Raw genomic sequence first — 19005 nt, forward strand, 5'->3', positions numbered from 1 at the left:
GGGCAAAGTGAAAAAAATACAGACACATTGGAGATATAGTTCTCAAGGGAGACCTTCGGAGCAGGATGAAGTTCAAATGCACTACCATAGGGTCCTCTGGTTTCACTTAGGGTCCTTGAAAGAGGCCCAAAAGCACAGGTCCTGGAACTGGGTAGAGTTTGTCTGGGGGACTCCAGCCACATGAGGGAGTGGTTATAATTCTAACTGAAGGCCAAGGGGTGGGCCTGCAGGACTACAGGGTTAAACAGCTCACCAGCTGGAGTCAGGATGGGTAGGTGGAAAGGAGGGCAAGATGGTCAGAAGAGATAAGGACCCAGGCTGGAGAGGACAGTCAGAAAGCACACATACCAGCTTAAGAACTGGGCTTTGTATTGTGATGTTTTCTTAATGAAATGTCAGAGGCAGGCCCTACAAATGAGTCTATGATGAATGTCCAATCAATGTCCAATAATGAGTTACTAATTATTGTTCAATAACCAACCACATGCTTCCTAGGCCTGCCCTGAAACAAAGGTTGACTGTTGTCACGGTCAGTCCCTCCTGGGGAGATGGGCTGCTCACCCAGTTTCATTCTCCTGAAGCTGTCCTTCCATATGCCCATTTTTGGAAGGATGTAGCCTAACCAGGTCTGCGACAGTTCTTTTTTGTCTTAAAATTACTTGATTCGTTTGTTCTGCTGTTTGTCTATATTCATGTTGACAGGGTTTCCTTATCTGTGTTGTCAAACCCTCTTGCTACAGTTCATTTCAGACATTTAATGAGCTCCTACTATGTGCCAGGCACTGGGGATACCAAGATAAATGAAGTAAACCAGATGCCGTGCCATCTTTTTCCTTAAGAGTTAACACCGCGTGTGTGTGTGTGTTTGTGTGTATGTTGGGATATGGGTGTTGGAGGGGTTGAGAAACTGGATGTTGTAGGAAAATATAATATTTTGTAAAGAGGACTATCAAAGAAGAGCTAAATATCCATCCAGTACAAATGCTAGCTAGATATTTCACACAGATAATCTCATTTACTCATCAATATAACTCTGTAAAGAAAGTACTGTTACTATTCCCATTTTCCAGAAGGGGGATGTGAGGTCATGTCACTTCTCTAAGGCCACACAGCTAGTAAGTGGCAGAACCAGGGCTCATATCCATGCCTTTATAAGGCCACAGTTTCTTTTAATTGTAGTAAATACACATAGCATAAAATTTGCCATAACTATTTTTAAGTGTACATTCAGTAATATTAAGTACATTCACATCGTGGTACAACCAAACTCCAGAATGCTTTTTATCTTGCAAAATAGAAACCCTATACTTATTAAACATCTACTTCTTATTTTCCCATTTGTTTCTCCCCTGACTCCTGGCAACCACCATTCTAGTTCCTGTCTTTATGAATTTGACAATCCTTGGTAATTCATAGGTGGAATCATACAGTATATGCCTTTTTGTGTTTGGCTTATTTCACTTAGAATAATGTCCTCAAAGTTCATCCATGTTGTAATTTGTATCAGAATTTCTCTCCTTGAAGGATGACTAATACTCCATTGCATACCATATTTTGTTTATCCAGTCATTTGTCAGTGGACAGTTGCATTGCTTCCATGTTTTGGCTCTTGTGAATAATGCTGAATGAATATGGGTATACAAATATCTCTTCAAGACACTCCTTTCAATTCTTTTGGATATATGCTCAGAAGTGGAATTGCCAGGTCATATGGTATTTCCACATTTAATTTTTTGAGGAACGGTCATGCTACTTTCCATAGTGACTGCACCGTTTTACATTCCCACCAACTGTGTACAAGGGTTCCAATTTTTCCACCCATTGCCAGCACATATTATTTCTTCATTTATTTATTTATTTCTCCCTCCCTCCCTCCCTCCTTTCTTTCTTTCTTTCTTTCTTTCTTTCTTTCTTTCTTTCTTTCTTTCTTTCTTTCTTTCTTTCTTTCTTTCTTTCTTTCCTTCTTCCTTCCTTCCTTCCTTCCTTTCTCTCTTTCTTTCTCTTTCTTTCTTTCTTTCGTCTTTCTTTCTCTCTTTTCTTCTCCTTCTCTCCTCTTTCTCTCCTCTCTTTCTTCCCCCCTCTTCTTCCTCCCTCCCTCCCTCCCTCCCTCCCTTCCTTCCTTCCTTCCTTCCTTCCTTCCTTCCTTCCTTCCTTCCTTCCTTCCTTTCTTCCTTCCTTCCTTCCTTCTCCTATAGCAGCCATCCTAATAGGTATGAGGGGGTGTCTCCTTGTTGTTTTGGTTTTCATTTCCCTAATGATTAGTGATGTTGAGCATATTTTCATATGCTTGTTGTATATTTTCTTTGGATATGTGTATTCAAGTCCTTTGCTTATTTTTAAATGGTGTGTATGAGAGAGAGAGTGAGAGACTTCTTTCTATATTCTGTATGTTAACCCATTATTAGATATATCATTTGCAAGTATTTGCTCCCATTCTGTGGGTTGCTTTTTTACTCTGTTGATTGTGTCCTCTGATGTATACAAGTTTTAAATTTTGACACAATCCCATTTATCTATTTTTACTTTTGTTGTTTGTGCTTTTTGTTTCATATTTAAGATATAATTGCCAAATCCAATATCATGAAGATTTTCTACTGTGTTTTCACCAAGAGTTTTATAGTTTTAGCTCTTATATTTAGGTCTTTGATCCATTTTGAGTTAATGTTTGTATATGGTATGAGATAAGGGTCCAATTTTATTCTTTTGCCTGTAGATGTCTAGTTCTCCTGACACCACTTTTTGGTTCTCCATTGTTAGCCACTTTTAAGTGAACCATTCAGTGGTATTAAGAACATTCATGTTGTTGGGCAACCATCACCATTATTCATCTCCAGAACTTTTCATCATGCTACACTGGAACTCTGTACCCATTAAACAATAGCTCCCTCCCCCCGGCCCCTGGAAACCAGGTTTCTATGTTCTGTCTCCATGAATTTAACCCAGTCTTTGTTCTTGAGGACCATGTTCTACATGGGAAATTGTAAGAGCACAGAGCAGAGACACTTAGCTCTGGACTGGTGGGGTGTCAGTAGGAGGATGACAAGTGTAAGAAGAGGCTTTTGAAGGAGCGGTGCTCAAGCTGGGTAGGTACCAGCCAAGCAAGGAAGTGAGGGAGGAGCTGCATGTCAGCAGCTGGGATGAGCGGAAGCAAAGGCTTGTGAGGCAGCTTCGGGTATTCTGGGCACCACGAGCTGTCCTGGTCAGTCCCTCTCGGGGAGATGGACTGTTTTCCCAGGCATTGATGTTACTGAATTATTTTCCAGCTGTTTCTTCTTTGGGATCCCCCATTCCTTTTACCTTCCCTATTCAGAGCTGACTTTTCTTTCCTTCCATCTCATTCCTCCTCTTTCTAAAAATCTTGAACTTCTTTGTGAAGTGTAACATATGTACCTTGTATTATCAGTCCATTCTCGCACTGCTGTAGAGAAATACCTGAGACTGGGTGATTTACAAGAAAAGAGGTTTAATTGGCTCAGGGTTCTGCAGGCTGTTCAGGAAGTATGGCAGCATCTGCTTCTGGGGAGGCCTCAGCGAGTTTTTACTCATGGTGGAAGGCAAAGCGGGAACAGGCATCTTCACATGGCCAGAGCAGGAGGAAGAGAGAGAGGGGGGAGGTGCCATCCACTTAAACAACCAGATCTCATGAGAACTCACTCACTATACAGTACCAAGGGGGGATGGTGCTAAACCATTCATGAGACCACCCCCATGATCCAATCGCCTCCCACCAGGCCCCACCTCCAACACTGGGGATTACAATTTGACATTTGGGTGGGGCGACAGGATCCAAACTGTATCATACCTTATAATCCATGGATGTGTGTGATTAATTCTCACGGTGTAAACATGCCCATGTGCCCCGATTCAGACGCGGAATCTTACCAGCACCCCAAGAGACCTCTTCCAGTGACTACTGACATCCTTCCCCCAAGGGTAACCACTATTTTGACTTCTAACAAAATAGACAACCTTCGCCTCATGTTTCTCATATAAACGAATCCTACAGAATATACTTGTCTGTGTCTGGCTTCTTTGGTTCAACATTCCTCCTTTTTTTCTGGGCCGATTCTTATCTTGCCTGAATGTCAGAAAATGGTCATTGTGCTAGTCCTCATCCCAGCCGAGATGATGGAGGGGAACTGGCTACACAAATGTTAGGTGGTGTCACAATTCGCAATAAACTGCAAGACAAGAAGTGTCTCTGGCCTGGCCCCGCGGGGCTGCTGCTGGAAAATGGATGGTGCCCATTGAGGGCTCTAATGGAGGAGGGACAGTGCTTGCCCTGTGCTATTCTCCTAATATTTCAAGGAGAGTGAAGTGAGAATTGGTAAGCATTCCCAGAAGGGCCACAAATCGCATTTTAGCTTGTTTCAATTGCAGAATGAAATGGCTTGTTTTCTTGGAAATTTTTATTCCACCCCACTCAGTCCCTTGCCCTCTGTTTCCCTGGCTCTCAGGTGCATAGCTTCCTTACTCCCTTCAACTCTTGCCCTTTTTGGCAGTTACATTTCTGCAGAGTTCAGCCCTCCCTGGACCCAGGAACTTTTAGGCAGTCTTGAACTTGGAAGATACAAGAGCTACAAGGAATCCTGATGATTAGCTGATTCATACCACCCTTCAATGCTTATACTTAAGAAAAAGACTGAGAGATAGTGTATATAAAGTATAAAATCTTGGTATAGAGTTTAGATAATAAATCAATCCAGCGGGAAAAATACATTAATTTTAACACATGTTAAATGTCATGTAACTACCATTGAATCAAGATACAGGTTGGGCGTGGTGGCTCATATCTGTAATCCCAGCACTTTGGGAGGTCAAGTCAGGCAGATATCACTTGAGCCCAGGAGTTCAAGACCAGCCTGGGCAACAGAGCAAAACCCTGTTTCTACTAAAAATACAAAATTAGCCCGGTGTGGTGGTGTGCGTCTGAGGTCCCAGCTACTCGGGAGGCTGAGGTGGGAGGATGGCTTGAGTCCAGGAGGTGGAGGTTGCAGTGAGCTGAGACTGCATCATTGCACTCCAGCCTGGGTGGCAGAGTGAGACTCTGTCTCAAAACAGAGAAACAAAAAAGCAAGATGCAGAGCGTTTCCAGTACCTGGAAGGTTTACTCATGCTTTCCCCACAGTTGGTCTCTATTCCTCATCCACTTGTTTTCTTTTATCACCACAGATTGTACTTGCCTGTTCTTGAACTTTAGATAAATGGAATCATGCAGTATATATTATTTTGTCTCTGGCTACTTTTGCTCAACATCGGGGTTTTGCGATTCATCCACGTTGTTGTATATTATCAGTAGTTTGTTCTCTCTCTCTCTCTCTGTCTCTCTTTTTTGCAGAATATGCTATCATTAATTTATCTACTCTCCTGTTCTGACAGTTGGGTTGTTTCCAGTTTGGGCTACTGTACCAGTTTGTTAGGGCTGCCGTAACAGACCACCATAGACTGGGTGGCTTCGATGACAGAGGTTTGGTTTTTATTATTCTGAAAGCTAGAAATCCATGATCAAGGTTTTGGCAGGGTCAATTTCTTCTGAGGGCCTCTCACCTTGGCGTGTCACTGGCCATCTGTCTTCTTTCTGTGTCTTCACACGGGCTTTCCTCTATATAGGTGTCCTGCTGTCCTCTTTTTATAAGGATACCAGCCATGTGGGATTAGGGTCCACCATAATGACCTCATTTAACCTTAATTACCTCTTTAAAGTCTCTAAGTACAGTCATATTCTGATGTAGTAGGGGTTAGTTAGGACTTCAACATATGAATTTGGGGGGGACACAAGTCCATAACAACTTCTATGAATAAAGCTGCCATGAACATTTTGGCACAGATTTTGTACATGTACAGTTGTCCAAAGTAGGTGAGCCAATTTACACTCCCACAGCAATGTGTGAGTGTTCCAGTAGCTCTGCATCCTCACCAACCATCTCATTTTACAAATGAGCAACAGAGACCCACAGAGAGGTGCAAGGCTCACTTTCCCATGTGCAGATCATAAGTTCGAGGTTGCAGAGCAGAGCGTGCCAAGGAAGCCCTGTCCCAAAACTGCTTTAGGAATTTCTGACACTTCCCAACACATTACCTCGCTCAATCATTCAGTCATTCATCAAAAAGAACATTGAGAACCATCTGTGGCTCTGTCCTGTGATAGGCCCTGGAAGCAAGGTGATGAACAGAGAGACAGGAAACTGACATTCAGGCTGGAGCAAAAGACAATGAACACAAGGACTCAGTAAGTCTTGTGGATTGTAGTAGGTGCTAGGCAAAAAAGCAACAGAACCTAAGCAGAAGTTGGGATAGAGAAAAAGGAGCTCGGCCGTGGGGAGGGTAAACTCACCTGTAGATGGACTGCTCTTGAAGGGCCTCTCTGAGAGGCCATGGATAGCAGAACCCTAAAGGATTCCAAGGCGCCAGCCAGACAAAGGCCTAGGAAATTGCTGAGGCAAAGAATTTAGGAGGAGCACAAGCCCTGAGGTAGGAGCAGCTCTGGAGAGGGGAGGAATGAGGAAATGATGGTCTGTGTATCTGAACCCAGTGGACAGGGGTTGGGGGAGGCAGGAGATGAGGTCTACCAGGCGGGGTCCAAGACCATGCAGGGCTTGCAGGTTGTGGGAAGAGTTTGGATTTTATTCTAAGGGTAATGGGAAACCACTGGAGAGTTTCAAGGGAGGGGCAAGCAAGATCCAACTGACATTAACAAATGGATGGTATGGGGGAGAAGCAGGCACACTCCTTCAGAGACTGTTACCCTTTCCTAGGTAATAGTCACTGACATGTCAGCGACTTAGACTCGGGAGGAGATGGAAGAGATATATTTTGGAGGTAAAACTGACAGGATGTGGTGAGGGGTTGGATGGGCCTGTTTGGGAATAGGAAGTGAGTGATGGATAACTTCTAAGTTTTGAACTTTGACTCTCCTGACAGAAGGCAAGGACTTTTCAGCTATAACTTACCAACCTCTGACTGTGCAGTTCTCTTGTTCATCTCACTACTGGATATCTTGAGCCACAGGACATAGTAAGTGTTCAATAAACATTCTCGAATGTATAAACTGACTGCATGCATGAATGCTTTAGCACAGCAGGGCCCAACCTTTTTGGCACCAGGGACCGGTTTTGTGGAAGACAAGTTTTCCACAGACAGTAGGGGGACAGGGGATGGTTTTGGGGTGAAACTGTTCTACCTCAGATCATCAGGCTTTAGATTCTCATAAGGCACCCACAGCCTAGATTCCTTGAATGTACAGTTCACAACAGGATTCACACTCCTATGACAATCTAATGCCACCACTGATCTGACAGCAGGCAGAGCTCAGGCAGTAATGCTCGCTGGCCCACCGCTCGCCTCCTGGTTCCTAGCAGGCCACAGACTGCCCAGAGGCTCAGGGTTTGGGGACCCCTGCTTTAGAACATGGAATGGGTTAAATAGTTTTTCTCTTTTGAAAATGTTTACCCAGGTAAAATTTGCATAACATCAATTAACCATTTTAAAGTGTACAGTTTACTGGCATTTAGCATACTCACAATGTTGTGGAACCATCATCTATCTAGTTCCAAAATGTTTTATCACCCCTGAAGGAGTCCCTATACTCATTAAGCAGTCATTCCCCATTCCTTCCTCCCCACCCCCAGCCCTGGGCAACCACTACTATGCTTTCTGTCTCTGTGGATTTACCTATTCTAAGTATTTCATAAGATGTAATCACATCATATGTGACTTTTTGTGTCTGACTTCTTTCATTAGCATACATTTCTGAGATTCATTCATTGCAGCATATGTTATGTTAGCATTTTATCCCCCCCGCTCCTCTTTTTTTTTTTTTTTTTTTTTTGAGACAGGGTCTCACTCTTTGGCCTAGGCTGGGGTGCAGTGGCATGAGCTCAGCTCACTGCAGTCTCCATAACCCAGGTTCAAGTAATCCTCCTGCCTTAGCCTCCCAAGTAGTTGGAACTACAGTTCCTTGCCACCACGCCAGCTATTTTATTTTTATTTTTAGCAGAGATGAGGTCTCGCTATGTTGCCCAGTCTGGTTTCAAACTCCTGGTATTACATGATCCTCCTGCCTCAGCTTTCCAAAGTGTTGGGATTACAGTCATGAGCTGCCCTGGGGGGGCATTTTATTCCTTTTAATAGCTAAATAACATTCCATTAGATGGATGTATCACATTTTGTTTATCCATTCATCCTTTGACAGACGTTAGAGTTGTTTCCACCTTTTGGTTATCGTAAATAGTGCTGCTGTGAACACTGGTGTACATGCATTTGTCTGAATATTTGTTTTCAACTCTTTTGGGTATTTACCTAAGAGTGGAATTGCTGGTCATATTGTAATCTATGTTTAAGTTTTTGAGGAGCCACCAAATTGTTTTCCAACAGCTCAATAATGTTTTACTGAAGTTAAATAGAATAAGCAGCGGGGAGTCTGGGAGGCAGGGATGAGGGCTTCTCCTGTCCTTCACAGGCAGCACTGGACTCTGCCATTTACGGGCTGTGTGATCTGGGTCAACGTACTTAAATTCCCTGGACTGCCTCCTAATCCTCAAAGTGGAGAAAATAAAACCTAATTTCTGTGAGCTGCGTGAGATACTGTTTCTGAAGCTCCAGGCACAGAGTAAGCCCCCGTGCATTAATTGCCTTTCCTTTACTCCCTGACCTTGCCTTTTCACACTTCACTCGCTGCCACGTGGCGTCGGAGCCCAGTCCGCACCCGCAGCCCCCAGCTGAGCCAGGCTGCAGACTACAACTCCCAGCGAGCACTTCTTCCCGGCCGCCTCTCCCCGGCTGCTGCGCATGCTTTGGCAGACGTGGCACCGGGAACTCGGAGGCGGGGAGCGGCTGGGAAGTAGCCGTGGTGGTTGGCCGAGGTGGAGCTAGCAGGCGGGCGGGCGGGCGCGGGCGCCGGAGTGGAGACAGGAGCCAGCGGTGGGCAGCGGCTGCGGGGATGGCGCGGGCCGGGCCGGCATGGCTGCTGCTGGCAATCTGGGTGAGACTGTGGGGCAGGGGTCCGGGCTGGGCCGGCACGTGTGCCCCGCGTGCCCTTCTGCGCTCTCTGCTCCAGTCCTCTCCAGGACGTGCGGGAAGCTGCCCCGGGGCACCGGGATGAGGGCGTGCATGCCAGGCAGGCGGGCACCGGGTGCTACGCGGGAGACAGCGGGAGTCCCGGTGCCCTCCCCGCCAAGCGCTCCCGGGCGCAGGGGCAGGAGGCAGCTGTGGGGCGCCGGGCGATCCCTGGCAGGGTGCTTACGCCACGGCCACAACTTTGCGGGGATGCAGGTCGGGGCACAGCCACCAGCTCAGGCGGGACGCAGGCGGGCTGCGGGTGTGCTCAGCCCCAGACTCCGAGCCCTGCACCTGTGTGAGTGAGGGGTGGGATGGGGGTGCTTACTACCTGCACTGCCGGAAACCTTGGTTTAGGGCCACCTTGTTCTTGGTTTCGGCCCCAGGCGTCTGGGAAACTGCGGACCACCACCTGGGCCTCCGCCCACAGGCCAGGCTCGGTGGGCTGGGTGGGGTCGACGCAGCCCGCCCCTGCTGAGGAGCTGCTCCTACACCCAACTGAGGGGCTGGCTCCAGCCTCAGCCACTTTCTAGCCGTGTGACGCGCCGGTTCATTTAATGTATCTGAGCTAGTCTCCTCATCCATGATATAGAAAGGCAAAGGTACCCCCATAGGGTGGTTCTGAGGGTCGGATGAGGTCTCAGAGAAAGAAGCTGTGTAAACTGCAAAATCTTAGGAAAGTGGAAAAGGAGTGGGCTCCAAGAGGAGTTTGCTACACTTGGTGGAGGGACTCCAGGCATGCCTGAGAGAGGTCGGAATGGGTGTGCCCAGGACTGGGGTTTGGCCTTCGTGTAGCTGTGGATGTGTGATGGGATATTGTGGCCTCCTTCCCCATCTTTTCCATAACTTATGCCCTCCCTTATTTTAGGACCATCCTGGCTCCTTTTCTCCTGAAGTTCCAGGGAACTTCCTGCTCCTGGCACCCTCCCCAACCCAGATTTTCCCGTTATTTTCCATTTGGGTGTGGCAAGGACACTGGGCAAAGAGGAGGAGAAAAGGAGTGTGGGTTGAGTTGCTTGAAACACTTCCATCTCCCAATACCCTGGATCACCAGTGAGGAGTGGCCTGGGACTCTCTGGTTGGAAGCGGCTGGGGAAGGAAGCCCCCTGTTCTCTTAGGTCTGTGTTCTCCCTCTCCGGGAGAACCAGGCTGGAGTGGGGCAGTGTCACTTCATTGCGTCTGGGTTTGTTGAAGGCTGTTTTGCCATCAGTCCCCTGGAGCCAGTTGGTCTGGGCGGGTCTCTGGGCCAGGAGGAGGGAGCTATATCTTCTGCAAGGCCCCCACGGGTCTTTGCACTTGGACTGAGTAGGAGGTCCTGCTTTCCTCCCTTTCCCCTCCCTCTTGTGAAAACAATGGGCTTGAGAATCTGAAATTTCATTCGGCAGACATTTATTTATCAATCACATTGTTTGGATTGATATTTTGCCCTCCACTGGGTTGGATTTTGGGTGGAGAGCAAAACACATTATGCCTGCCATCTGGTGTTGCCCAGGATTGGGCAAAGGAGTCAGTCCTGTGAGCAAATAATGACAGAACAGTAAGTGCTGTGACCTTAGGTACTGGTACCTTCACTGAACGGGAGCCATACATTGATTTAAAGGGAGGTCAGCCATGGCTTTCCTGAGGTGGTGGAGTTGAACAGAGTCTGAGAGGAGTGTGGTAGTTAGCTAGGCACTGGAGAGCTGCGGGTCCCCTTCACTGGGAGGTGCGGAAGAGCAGGTAGGTTTGCTGAAAGCACTAGAACCTCGGAGTCCTGAGCAAGCAATTTCTATCTTCTCCTTTCCCTAAGCCCTAGAGTTGGCTTAGCAGGTAGGAGGTGGAGGGAGCATGCCAACAGGAGCAGTGGTGAGTGATTGCTGGACAGTGGGTTGGGCCTTTGTAAATTTAAATGCTGTGCCTATCTGATAAGGGCTCTCCAGGTTCCTGGAAGCCGGTTGGGTTTCTTTGTTCATTCAATATTTACTGAGGGCTGATATGTGCACAGGACTGGGCTGTGACCTGAAGGGTATAAAGGCATCTGCAGGGATTCATGTACAGGGATATACACCCACCATATTTTTTACAATAGCAAAAATGCGGAAATGGGTTAAATGCTCAATAATAGTGGCTTGGTTAAATAATATCTGGCCTTGTTCATATCGTGAAAAGTGATGTTTATTTTTGTCAGTTTGGCCTGCTATAACAAATATCCCATAGACTGGTGATGCAGAACAATCGAAATGTATTTTTCACAGTTCTGTAGACTGGAAGTCTGAAATCAGGGTGCCAGCATGGTTGAATTCTGGCAAGGACCCTCCTCCAGAAGGCTGTTGACTTCTCATTGTATCCTCATATGATAGAAAGAGGACTAGACAGTTCTCCTTGGTTCCTTTTTCAAGGGCACTAATCCTATTCATGAGCGATCCACTCTCATGACCTAATTACCTGCCAAGGGCCTCACCTCCTAATACCATCACTTTGGGGGTTAGGATTTCAACATATGAATTTTTGGGGGAATGACAGAAATATTCAGTCCTGGCCGGGCACAGTTGCTCACACCTGTAACCCCATCTCTTTGGGAGGCTGAGGCGGATCACCTGAGGTCAGGAGTTTGAGACCAACCTGGCCAACATGGTGAAACCACATCTCTACTAAAAATACAAAAATTAGCCGAGCGTGGTGGCAGGCACCTGTAGTCCCAGCTACTCAGGAGGCTGAGGCAGGAGAATTGCTTGAACCCAGGAGGCAGATGTTGCCGAGATTGTACCACTGCACTCCAGCCTAGGGGATGGAGCAAGACGCCATCTCAAAAAGAAAGAAAAAACAAAGAAGAAGAAATATTTCAGTCCATTCCAATGTTTGTAAAGAATATTTATATTTACTAGAATGTTATGTTTATTATGAAAACATTTTATGATGTTTATGAGGAATATCTAAGGATGTGGAAAAATGCCCAAGTGTGATAACTAAGGGAAAAGCAGGATATAAAACCAAATCCCAGGGTGGCTGAAGTTACGTGCATGAAGAATTAGCAGTGCATCAAAATGTTAATAGTCATTGTTCTGGAAGGTGGAGTTGTGATGACTTGTGCTTCTTTGCTTATGTTTTTCTGTGGTTTCCAAGTTTTTCACATGAATATGTATTAGTTTATAATCAGGAAAGTTAATGAAGATTTTTTTAAAATGTTCCTTTGGGAACCCTCAGCCTTCCAGAAGAATACTGGGGTGGAAGGTGTCACAGTCAAACACATGGGACAGGTTAGTTCCAAGAGCTTCCAGGCTGGGTGTCTGTGCCCTCAGAGGCCCTCAGAGGTGGTGGTACCTTCCCTCCCAAGCACTTCTGGGAACAGGGGCAGGAGGTAGCCCTAGGGCGCAGGGCGATCCCTGGTGGCCGTGTGTCCTGCTCCCATCCCTGCGGTGACTGCCTGCTTTCCTGCTGTCCAGCTCAGCTCCTCCCTGTAGCTGACCCTTCTCTAGGGCTATCCATGCTGATTGTCCTGTGGTCTCCACCAAGCCTGTAGGATGGAGAAACGTCAAGCTGGAGCGAACTCTAGGTCTCCCAGCTCAGTGGTTCTCAAGCATTGGGCCAAGGACTGAAGTTGGGCTAGGCTGGACTTTTCTGGTCTACAGTCAAACTGGAAAAAAAAATGGCATATTTGTTTGTTTTTCATGAATCCAAATGTTTTCAGTTTAAAAACTTGTCAATTTTTCTGACATGATGACCATATTTTGAGGGGGAGGGGGTTACAGCATCCTTTTGAAAAATGAGGCTGGTTGTGGTACATTGTGATTTCTTTTTAAAAGTCCTTTCTTGATAAAATTTATTTTTAATAATATAAAATCCATGTTGCATATTTATATTTAAAAATACATATATTCTGCTGATCTGTGAGATTCAGAACTGATCTAACTCAGCCTTCTCCTTTTATAAGAGAATAGCGAGGCTTAGGGAGGGAAGGGACTCACTCAAGGCCACCCAGTTAGTGAAGGCAGAGCTGGGAGAAGAGCCAGATCTGCTGAATGTAAATCGGGTTCTTCCCACTCCTCCATCTCCCGCCTGCTTCTCTGCCTCTGCCCCTGATGGTCGCTTGAAGCTCAGACCCTGGAGGACAGTGGGTGGAGGTGCAGGAGGCAGATGTTTGCTCCTGGCTTCTCCTGTAGAGCTTTTAAGGTACACTTATTTAGGTTCTGTACTTCTCTGGGACCATTATATATTTAATAGGCTTTTGTGGGCTGGCCTGAGGACTGAATTGCCATTTAAAATGCTGTTTGGAACCTGGAATGCACATTTCCCACAGAAATAAACACATTACAGTGGAAGTCTTAAAACAGACCCGACATATAAGGTGGAAGTGTGGCTGAGTGCCATAAGCGCGGCAACCCCCGTGTGCTGGGGATTCAGGACGAGGCCAAGCAGTGGGACACCGAATGACCAGAGAAGGCCCTAGGAAAGAGCAGGCTGTGAGCTGGCCTCACAAGGAGGGCAGACTTGGAGCTCTGTGACAGCAGGGAGTACCCTGTCCTGGCTGTGGTGTCCCCAGCACCTAACTCAGGGCCTGGCATGTCATCAGCCCTGGTCTGTGTTTGGCTGATGGAATTAATGTCACAGGCAGAGAAGGAAACCTTCTAAGCCAGAGACATGGAAAATGAGGAATGATAGGCCAGGCTGGATGGAGGGAGGGTTTGAGTCTGGGGATGAGGGGAATAAGACTGAAAAAGTGGATCGTAAAGAACCTCAAATGCCTGGCAAAGCCATGGGGACTCGATTCTGAAGGTAATGGAGAGACATGATGAAAGCTGCCCTTTTAATAACAAGATCAATCAGGTCACATGTAAGGTTGGGTGGGAGGGGGAGAGACTGGATTAATTTTACCAGAACAACACTTTCATCCTTACTTTCCTCTCTGTTATCTACAAGATAAATTCAAGTGTTATGTAGTGGAAAGAACATGGGCTTTCAGCCAGCTAGACACTCAGGAGCTGCCTGACCTTGGGCCCTGCCTCAGTTTTCTTGTTTGTAAGTGGTGATAATGATATCCATCTTGAAGTGTTGAAAGGTTTAGAAGAGATACAGGAAGCACCCAGCACAGTGCTTGGCACAGGGAAGTGTCCAGTCACTGGGAGTCTCAGCAGTCATTGCCAGTTGTTGAGTAAGAGATGATGGGGAAGTCAGTTAAGAGGAGGAGGTGGGCAGGGAAGGGCCAGAGAGAGGCTGCATGATTTGAATGCCAGGTAGGGCGCCCCCTGTGCTGCTAGGATTCTCCCCACGGGAGTTACTTGGAGCTGAGCTCTTGACTCCCTCCTTGCCCCTTCTCTGCCAGGCCGCTGCAGAGATCCCAGGTCGGGGCGGTGTGCAGAAGGGCTCAGGATATAAGTGTGCTTGGTTTCTCTCCCCTTTCTTCTGAAAGTAGATCCCCTCTTGGGAATGAAGACACCAAACACACTATATCCCTGGAGGTTTTGCGCCAGCTCTGTGGTTTTTTTCTGTCGGGCTCTTGTGTCTTGCTTGGTGGTTGTGGTAGCTTTTGAGGCTGTCTGAGTGACAGTGGGCCAGAAATGAATGCATGGGGTATAAGGAGAGACTGAGGTTCTTCCACATTACCTGGACTTGGGATGGTTTATTTGCCCCCCACCTCTCCTTCCTTGTGCATGTGCATGTGTGTGTGGGGGGGAGGGGGTGGGGGAGTGGTGGTGTTGTCTTTAACACCTGACATCTTAGGTCCCAATGGGAGAGGGAAGGAGCAGGAGTTCTCAGCCCTGGTGGGCTGGCCCATCCCTTCTGCCTGGCCATCTTTCAGCACTGCCTGGAGCCTCTGGCTCCCTGTGTGATCTGTTGGCAGAATTGTTAAATCGGATGCATTTGTAGAGGGCTTTAGAGTTTGCAAAGCATTTCCATGTATTTCACGTCAGTGTGGTTTTGAGCCCCATGTAACTTGGTGAGGTGAGTAGGCTAGCCCAGTACCATTACCCCTGGAGAGGGGTGGGTGGCTGGACAGGAAGGTGGGAGGCGACATGCCCTTAGACGAGGTTGAGGTGTCTGTGGCCTGGAAGGTAAAGGAATAAAGAGATAGGTGGGGACCACAGTCAGAGTTCTCAGGCGCCTGGCTTGAATGTGTAAGCAGCTGCGTTGGCAGCCATTTTCCAGGAGTGTCCCTGAAACTTGTTTTTCAGCTGCTCCCTGGTGGCTGTGACATTGTACAGGAGTGGCCAGCCAGGCACATGCTGACTGTGTCCTTCCCCCGAGGAGCTCCAGTTCACTGTCCCCTGTTGCCACCCTACATCAACAGGGCCTCTTTCCATATACCAGTTTACTACCACTTATACATAATAAGATTTGGGATCTTGCACTGAGGGGTTGAAGACACTCATGGAGTGTGGGATTAAAAGGGCCTTTATTCCTCAAAATCATACTGAGGCACCAGTTTGATGCACATTCCATTCCTAGATGGTGTGATGGTGGGCCTGTGTCTGGCTTCAGAGTTTCCAACTCATTAAAGCTGCGGAGGCGCAGGGGTTGAGTGTCCATTTGCTGCAAAGAATCCTACAGTTCCTCCAACCCCTGGCGCAGGCAGATTTCTTGAATTTGTGAGCAGGTCCTTTAATCCTTGTTGGAAGATGTTGGTGAAAATCAAGGTTAAGGGTTGTAAGCTGGGGCTTAAACATAAAGGTGATCCAGTATCTGAGCCCAAATGTGGGCCTGGTAGGAAAGCTCTGTTGTTGGGCCAAGCAGGGAAGGGTCTTGAGGACCAAGTGGATTTGTTCTCATCACGGGGTCTAGTCTTTATGGGTCCTGGGCAGAGTATTAGTACATGCCCCCTATTTCAAAGGAAAGTGGACAAGCATCAGCATCCTACATGTGCCACAGATGTTCATTCATTCAACAGATACTTCTTTTTTTTTTTCCAAATGGATATTTCCTTGAGAATCTTTTATGAGCCAGGCCTCATGCTAAGGCATTGGGGATAACCATAAATAAGTCAGACAACATCTCTTTCCCTCATGGCCTAGTGGGACAGCCACTGATTAATTATTTAGTTCAGGTAATAAGTGCTGGAAACAGAAAGTGTTAATATAATGTGGTAAGAGAATGTGTAACAGGGCTCCCTAACCTAATTCAAGGAGTCGGGAAAGGCTTCTCTGAGAACCTCTGGGTTTTTCTTAGAATAATGTTTTTAAATGTATAAAGTAAAATGCATAGAATTACAAAGAAAGCAGTTATATTGAAATACAGTTATCAAAATATAACAAGGTTGTGATAAAATAATATTTATGTTTATTGATGCATCATATAAAAAGATTGAAGGTACAAGTTTGATAACTTCTATAATTTTAAGTAGTGATGAGCATAAATAGTGTTTCAGGGTATCTTGTAATGTGGTAAGGAAATCTGATTTCTGTTGGTGGCAAAGTCACAGACACTGCTACCCTAATTACTACTGTAATTTGTTATCTACATTCATAAATGTAGAAAGCATTTATACATTTATAAATACATTCATAAGACAGGAAAGGCTAAATTTCAGTTAGAGGTTAGTGAAGATAAAGATGTCATTTTTCTCCATCCAAATTCGTAGACTACAGTGGAAAAAAATTATCTAAAACTTGGAAATAAAAGATGATTTTGTGACCTTTTAGTATCGTACTAGAGTATTGTATAAAAAACCACCTAAGGACCAGCTGTGCTCTAGGGGATGTAACTCTGTTTATTATTTGTTATGGGCCATACTTTCTAAAGTTAGGTAGAATGCAAATTATTTCTGTTTGGTAAAGAAGAGAAACACAAAGATTATTGCCCTGAAGGACATTAACCTGTTGGTATCTAATGTAGCAGTCTTATATCAGGATTATATTCTCTTTTTTAGGGTCTCTTATTAGCAAGTTAAGTAAAACTTTGAAATATGCTCAATATCTATTTGTATGAGAATTAGGCTTTTAACATTTTAGAATTATACTTGACTCCAGTTTAAGAACTGCTGAGTGAGCAGGACGTAAAGATGTGTTGCTTACAAGAGAGGTCTGGTCTGGAGATGTTGATTTAGGGGTGCTGTTCAGGAGAGTGGGTGAAGTTGGCTGGGGGACCATATCGGGTAGGAAGAGAGGGTAGACTGAGTGAGCTGCAGAACTTCAACATTTAAAGAATGGGAAGAGGAGGGTTTACAAAGAAGAAAGGAATGATTGTTAGAGAGGTAGGAGGGAAACCAAGTGTTGCATCCAGTCCAAGAGGCCAAACAAGATGAGAACTGGAAGTGCCTGTAGGGTTTATCTACAGGGAGGTCGTTGTTGAGCCTTCACCAAGAGCCTTTTTGGTGGTGGTGGTGGTGGGGAGGGTAGATTTCAGTGGGATGAGCAATGGAAGGAGGCAGGAGGATGGGAGGAACGGGGGAGATGGAAAATTCTGACTAACAGTGGACAGGGGAGTGATGTGGGGCCCAGAGAGAGGGTTTTTAAAAGATGGGTCAGTGATGGAGTTTCTTCACCTTAAGGAGATATGCATTAAATGGATTCCTGTGCTCCTAGCCCCTGGAGATGTTTTTCTTCAAGAATAAAGCCCAGGAATCTGTATTCCCAGAATACTGAGTGCTGTGGTACAGCTACAAAACTAGACACATTTTGAAGTTAATCTTATATGGCTGGTGGTACTTTGCCAGCTGAGCTGGGTGCTCTTGATTGAGTGTGTAGCACAAGTTCTGCTCACATTGGAGCTGTGTCACCATTGTCTGCTTGCTGTCACGTGACCTGAGCAAGTGCTTTTCTCTGAAGGGATTTGGGGGCTTGTGAACATGCTGGTAGCAGAGGGAAGATGGATCAGGTTGTCACTGTGGCTCTTTTCAGCAGGTCAAGCTCAATAGCTAGATTGGAAGGGAAAGCAGACTTGCCAGCCTCTCAGTTATTATTCTGGGTGGAGTAATGGGGAGTGGATGATGCTCCAGGGATGTCTGTCGGAGCTATTCACATTGACAGGCCAAGAGAAAAGCATCAGATCTGTCCTGGCAGGGTCCTGGCTCTACTGTTTTAGGCTTAATCCGAGGCAAATCCCTTCTCTGAGCCTCAGTTTTCACATCTCTAAAGTGGGGATAGTACCACCTCTGCCTATAAACACTGATTGTTTATGATATAGTTTTTCAACTCCTGCAAGAATAGTCATACATTTTACAGTGTAACCCAATAATATTTGGTTCACTGAATGCACAGTGTTGCCACCTATGCTACTCACTGATATTTTCTAGTCAATGTAATTTTTTTAAAAATGTAACTCACTGATTCTATGACTAGACTCTTGGGTTGAGACCTGAAGGGTGGAACCAGTGGCTTAGACTCTCAACTTTAGAGGATGAAATGAGATCATGTGTGTAAAAGCATAGATGTATACCATGGGTCATGAGCACTGAGTTGTTATTTTCTTATCAGTTAACGGAGCTTGAAGGCAGAGTTGATTTCCGGAGTGGGAATTCACCTGCTCTTCCTCCCTCCCTGCTGCCTAATTCAATGTTCCCTCTCCCAGTTCTTCCTCGTTAACAGGCCTGGCACACCAAGCTGGCAGTGATCCAGAGCCCTCCTGGCTCAAGAAGAGGTTTTCCAAAACATTAAAAGCTTTAGGGACTTAAGTCCTGGCTAAATGCACTGCAGTTGCAATTTCAGGATAAGAAAACCTGTTTTCATAAGCTCTCAGATAAGTTGCCCTGCCCCTGAATTGTCTATTGTTGACAACCACATTTGTGCTGTGGGGAATACAGGAGGGGAGAAACTGTGCTGCGTAGCCCCAAATATAAGGTGTGGCTTTTTAAAGGAAGCGAAATAGAAGAAATGCAGCTGGCCTTGTATTTACAGCAGCAAGCAGTAAGATGTGTGTGGCTCTGGGAATCTGTCTTCCTTACGCCCCACCTCTGGTGCTGGCGTCTGTCAGACTTGGGTCTGAATCATAGCTCTCTTACTTGCTGTGTGACCTTCAGCAAATGTTGTAACTCCCCTTAGT

The 19005-nt window shown here is 46.1% G+C and overlaps 1 protein-coding gene across 1 annotated transcript in view; it reads left to right on the top strand.

Moving 5' to 3' along the window:
- Window positions 1-8796: 8796 nt before the first annotated feature.
- Window positions 8797-19005, top strand: part of PDIA5 (protein disulfide isomerase family A member 5) — a 92788-nt gene continuing 82579 nt past the window's right edge. Inside the window, exon 1 of the mRNA XM_007985591.3 lies at window positions 8797-8980. Coding sequence (XP_007983782.2) covers window positions 8939-8980 — 42 coding nt within the window. The 5' untranslated portion in view covers window positions 8797-8938. The remainder of the gene's footprint in view (window positions 8981-19005) is intronic.

This window comes from Chlorocebus sabaeus, chromosome 22 (assembly GCF_047675955.1).
Source record: "Chlorocebus sabaeus isolate Y175 chromosome 22, mChlSab1.0.hap1, whole genome shotgun sequence".
NCBI classification, from domain to species: Eukaryota; Metazoa; Chordata; class Mammalia; order Primates; family Cercopithecidae; genus Chlorocebus; species Chlorocebus sabaeus.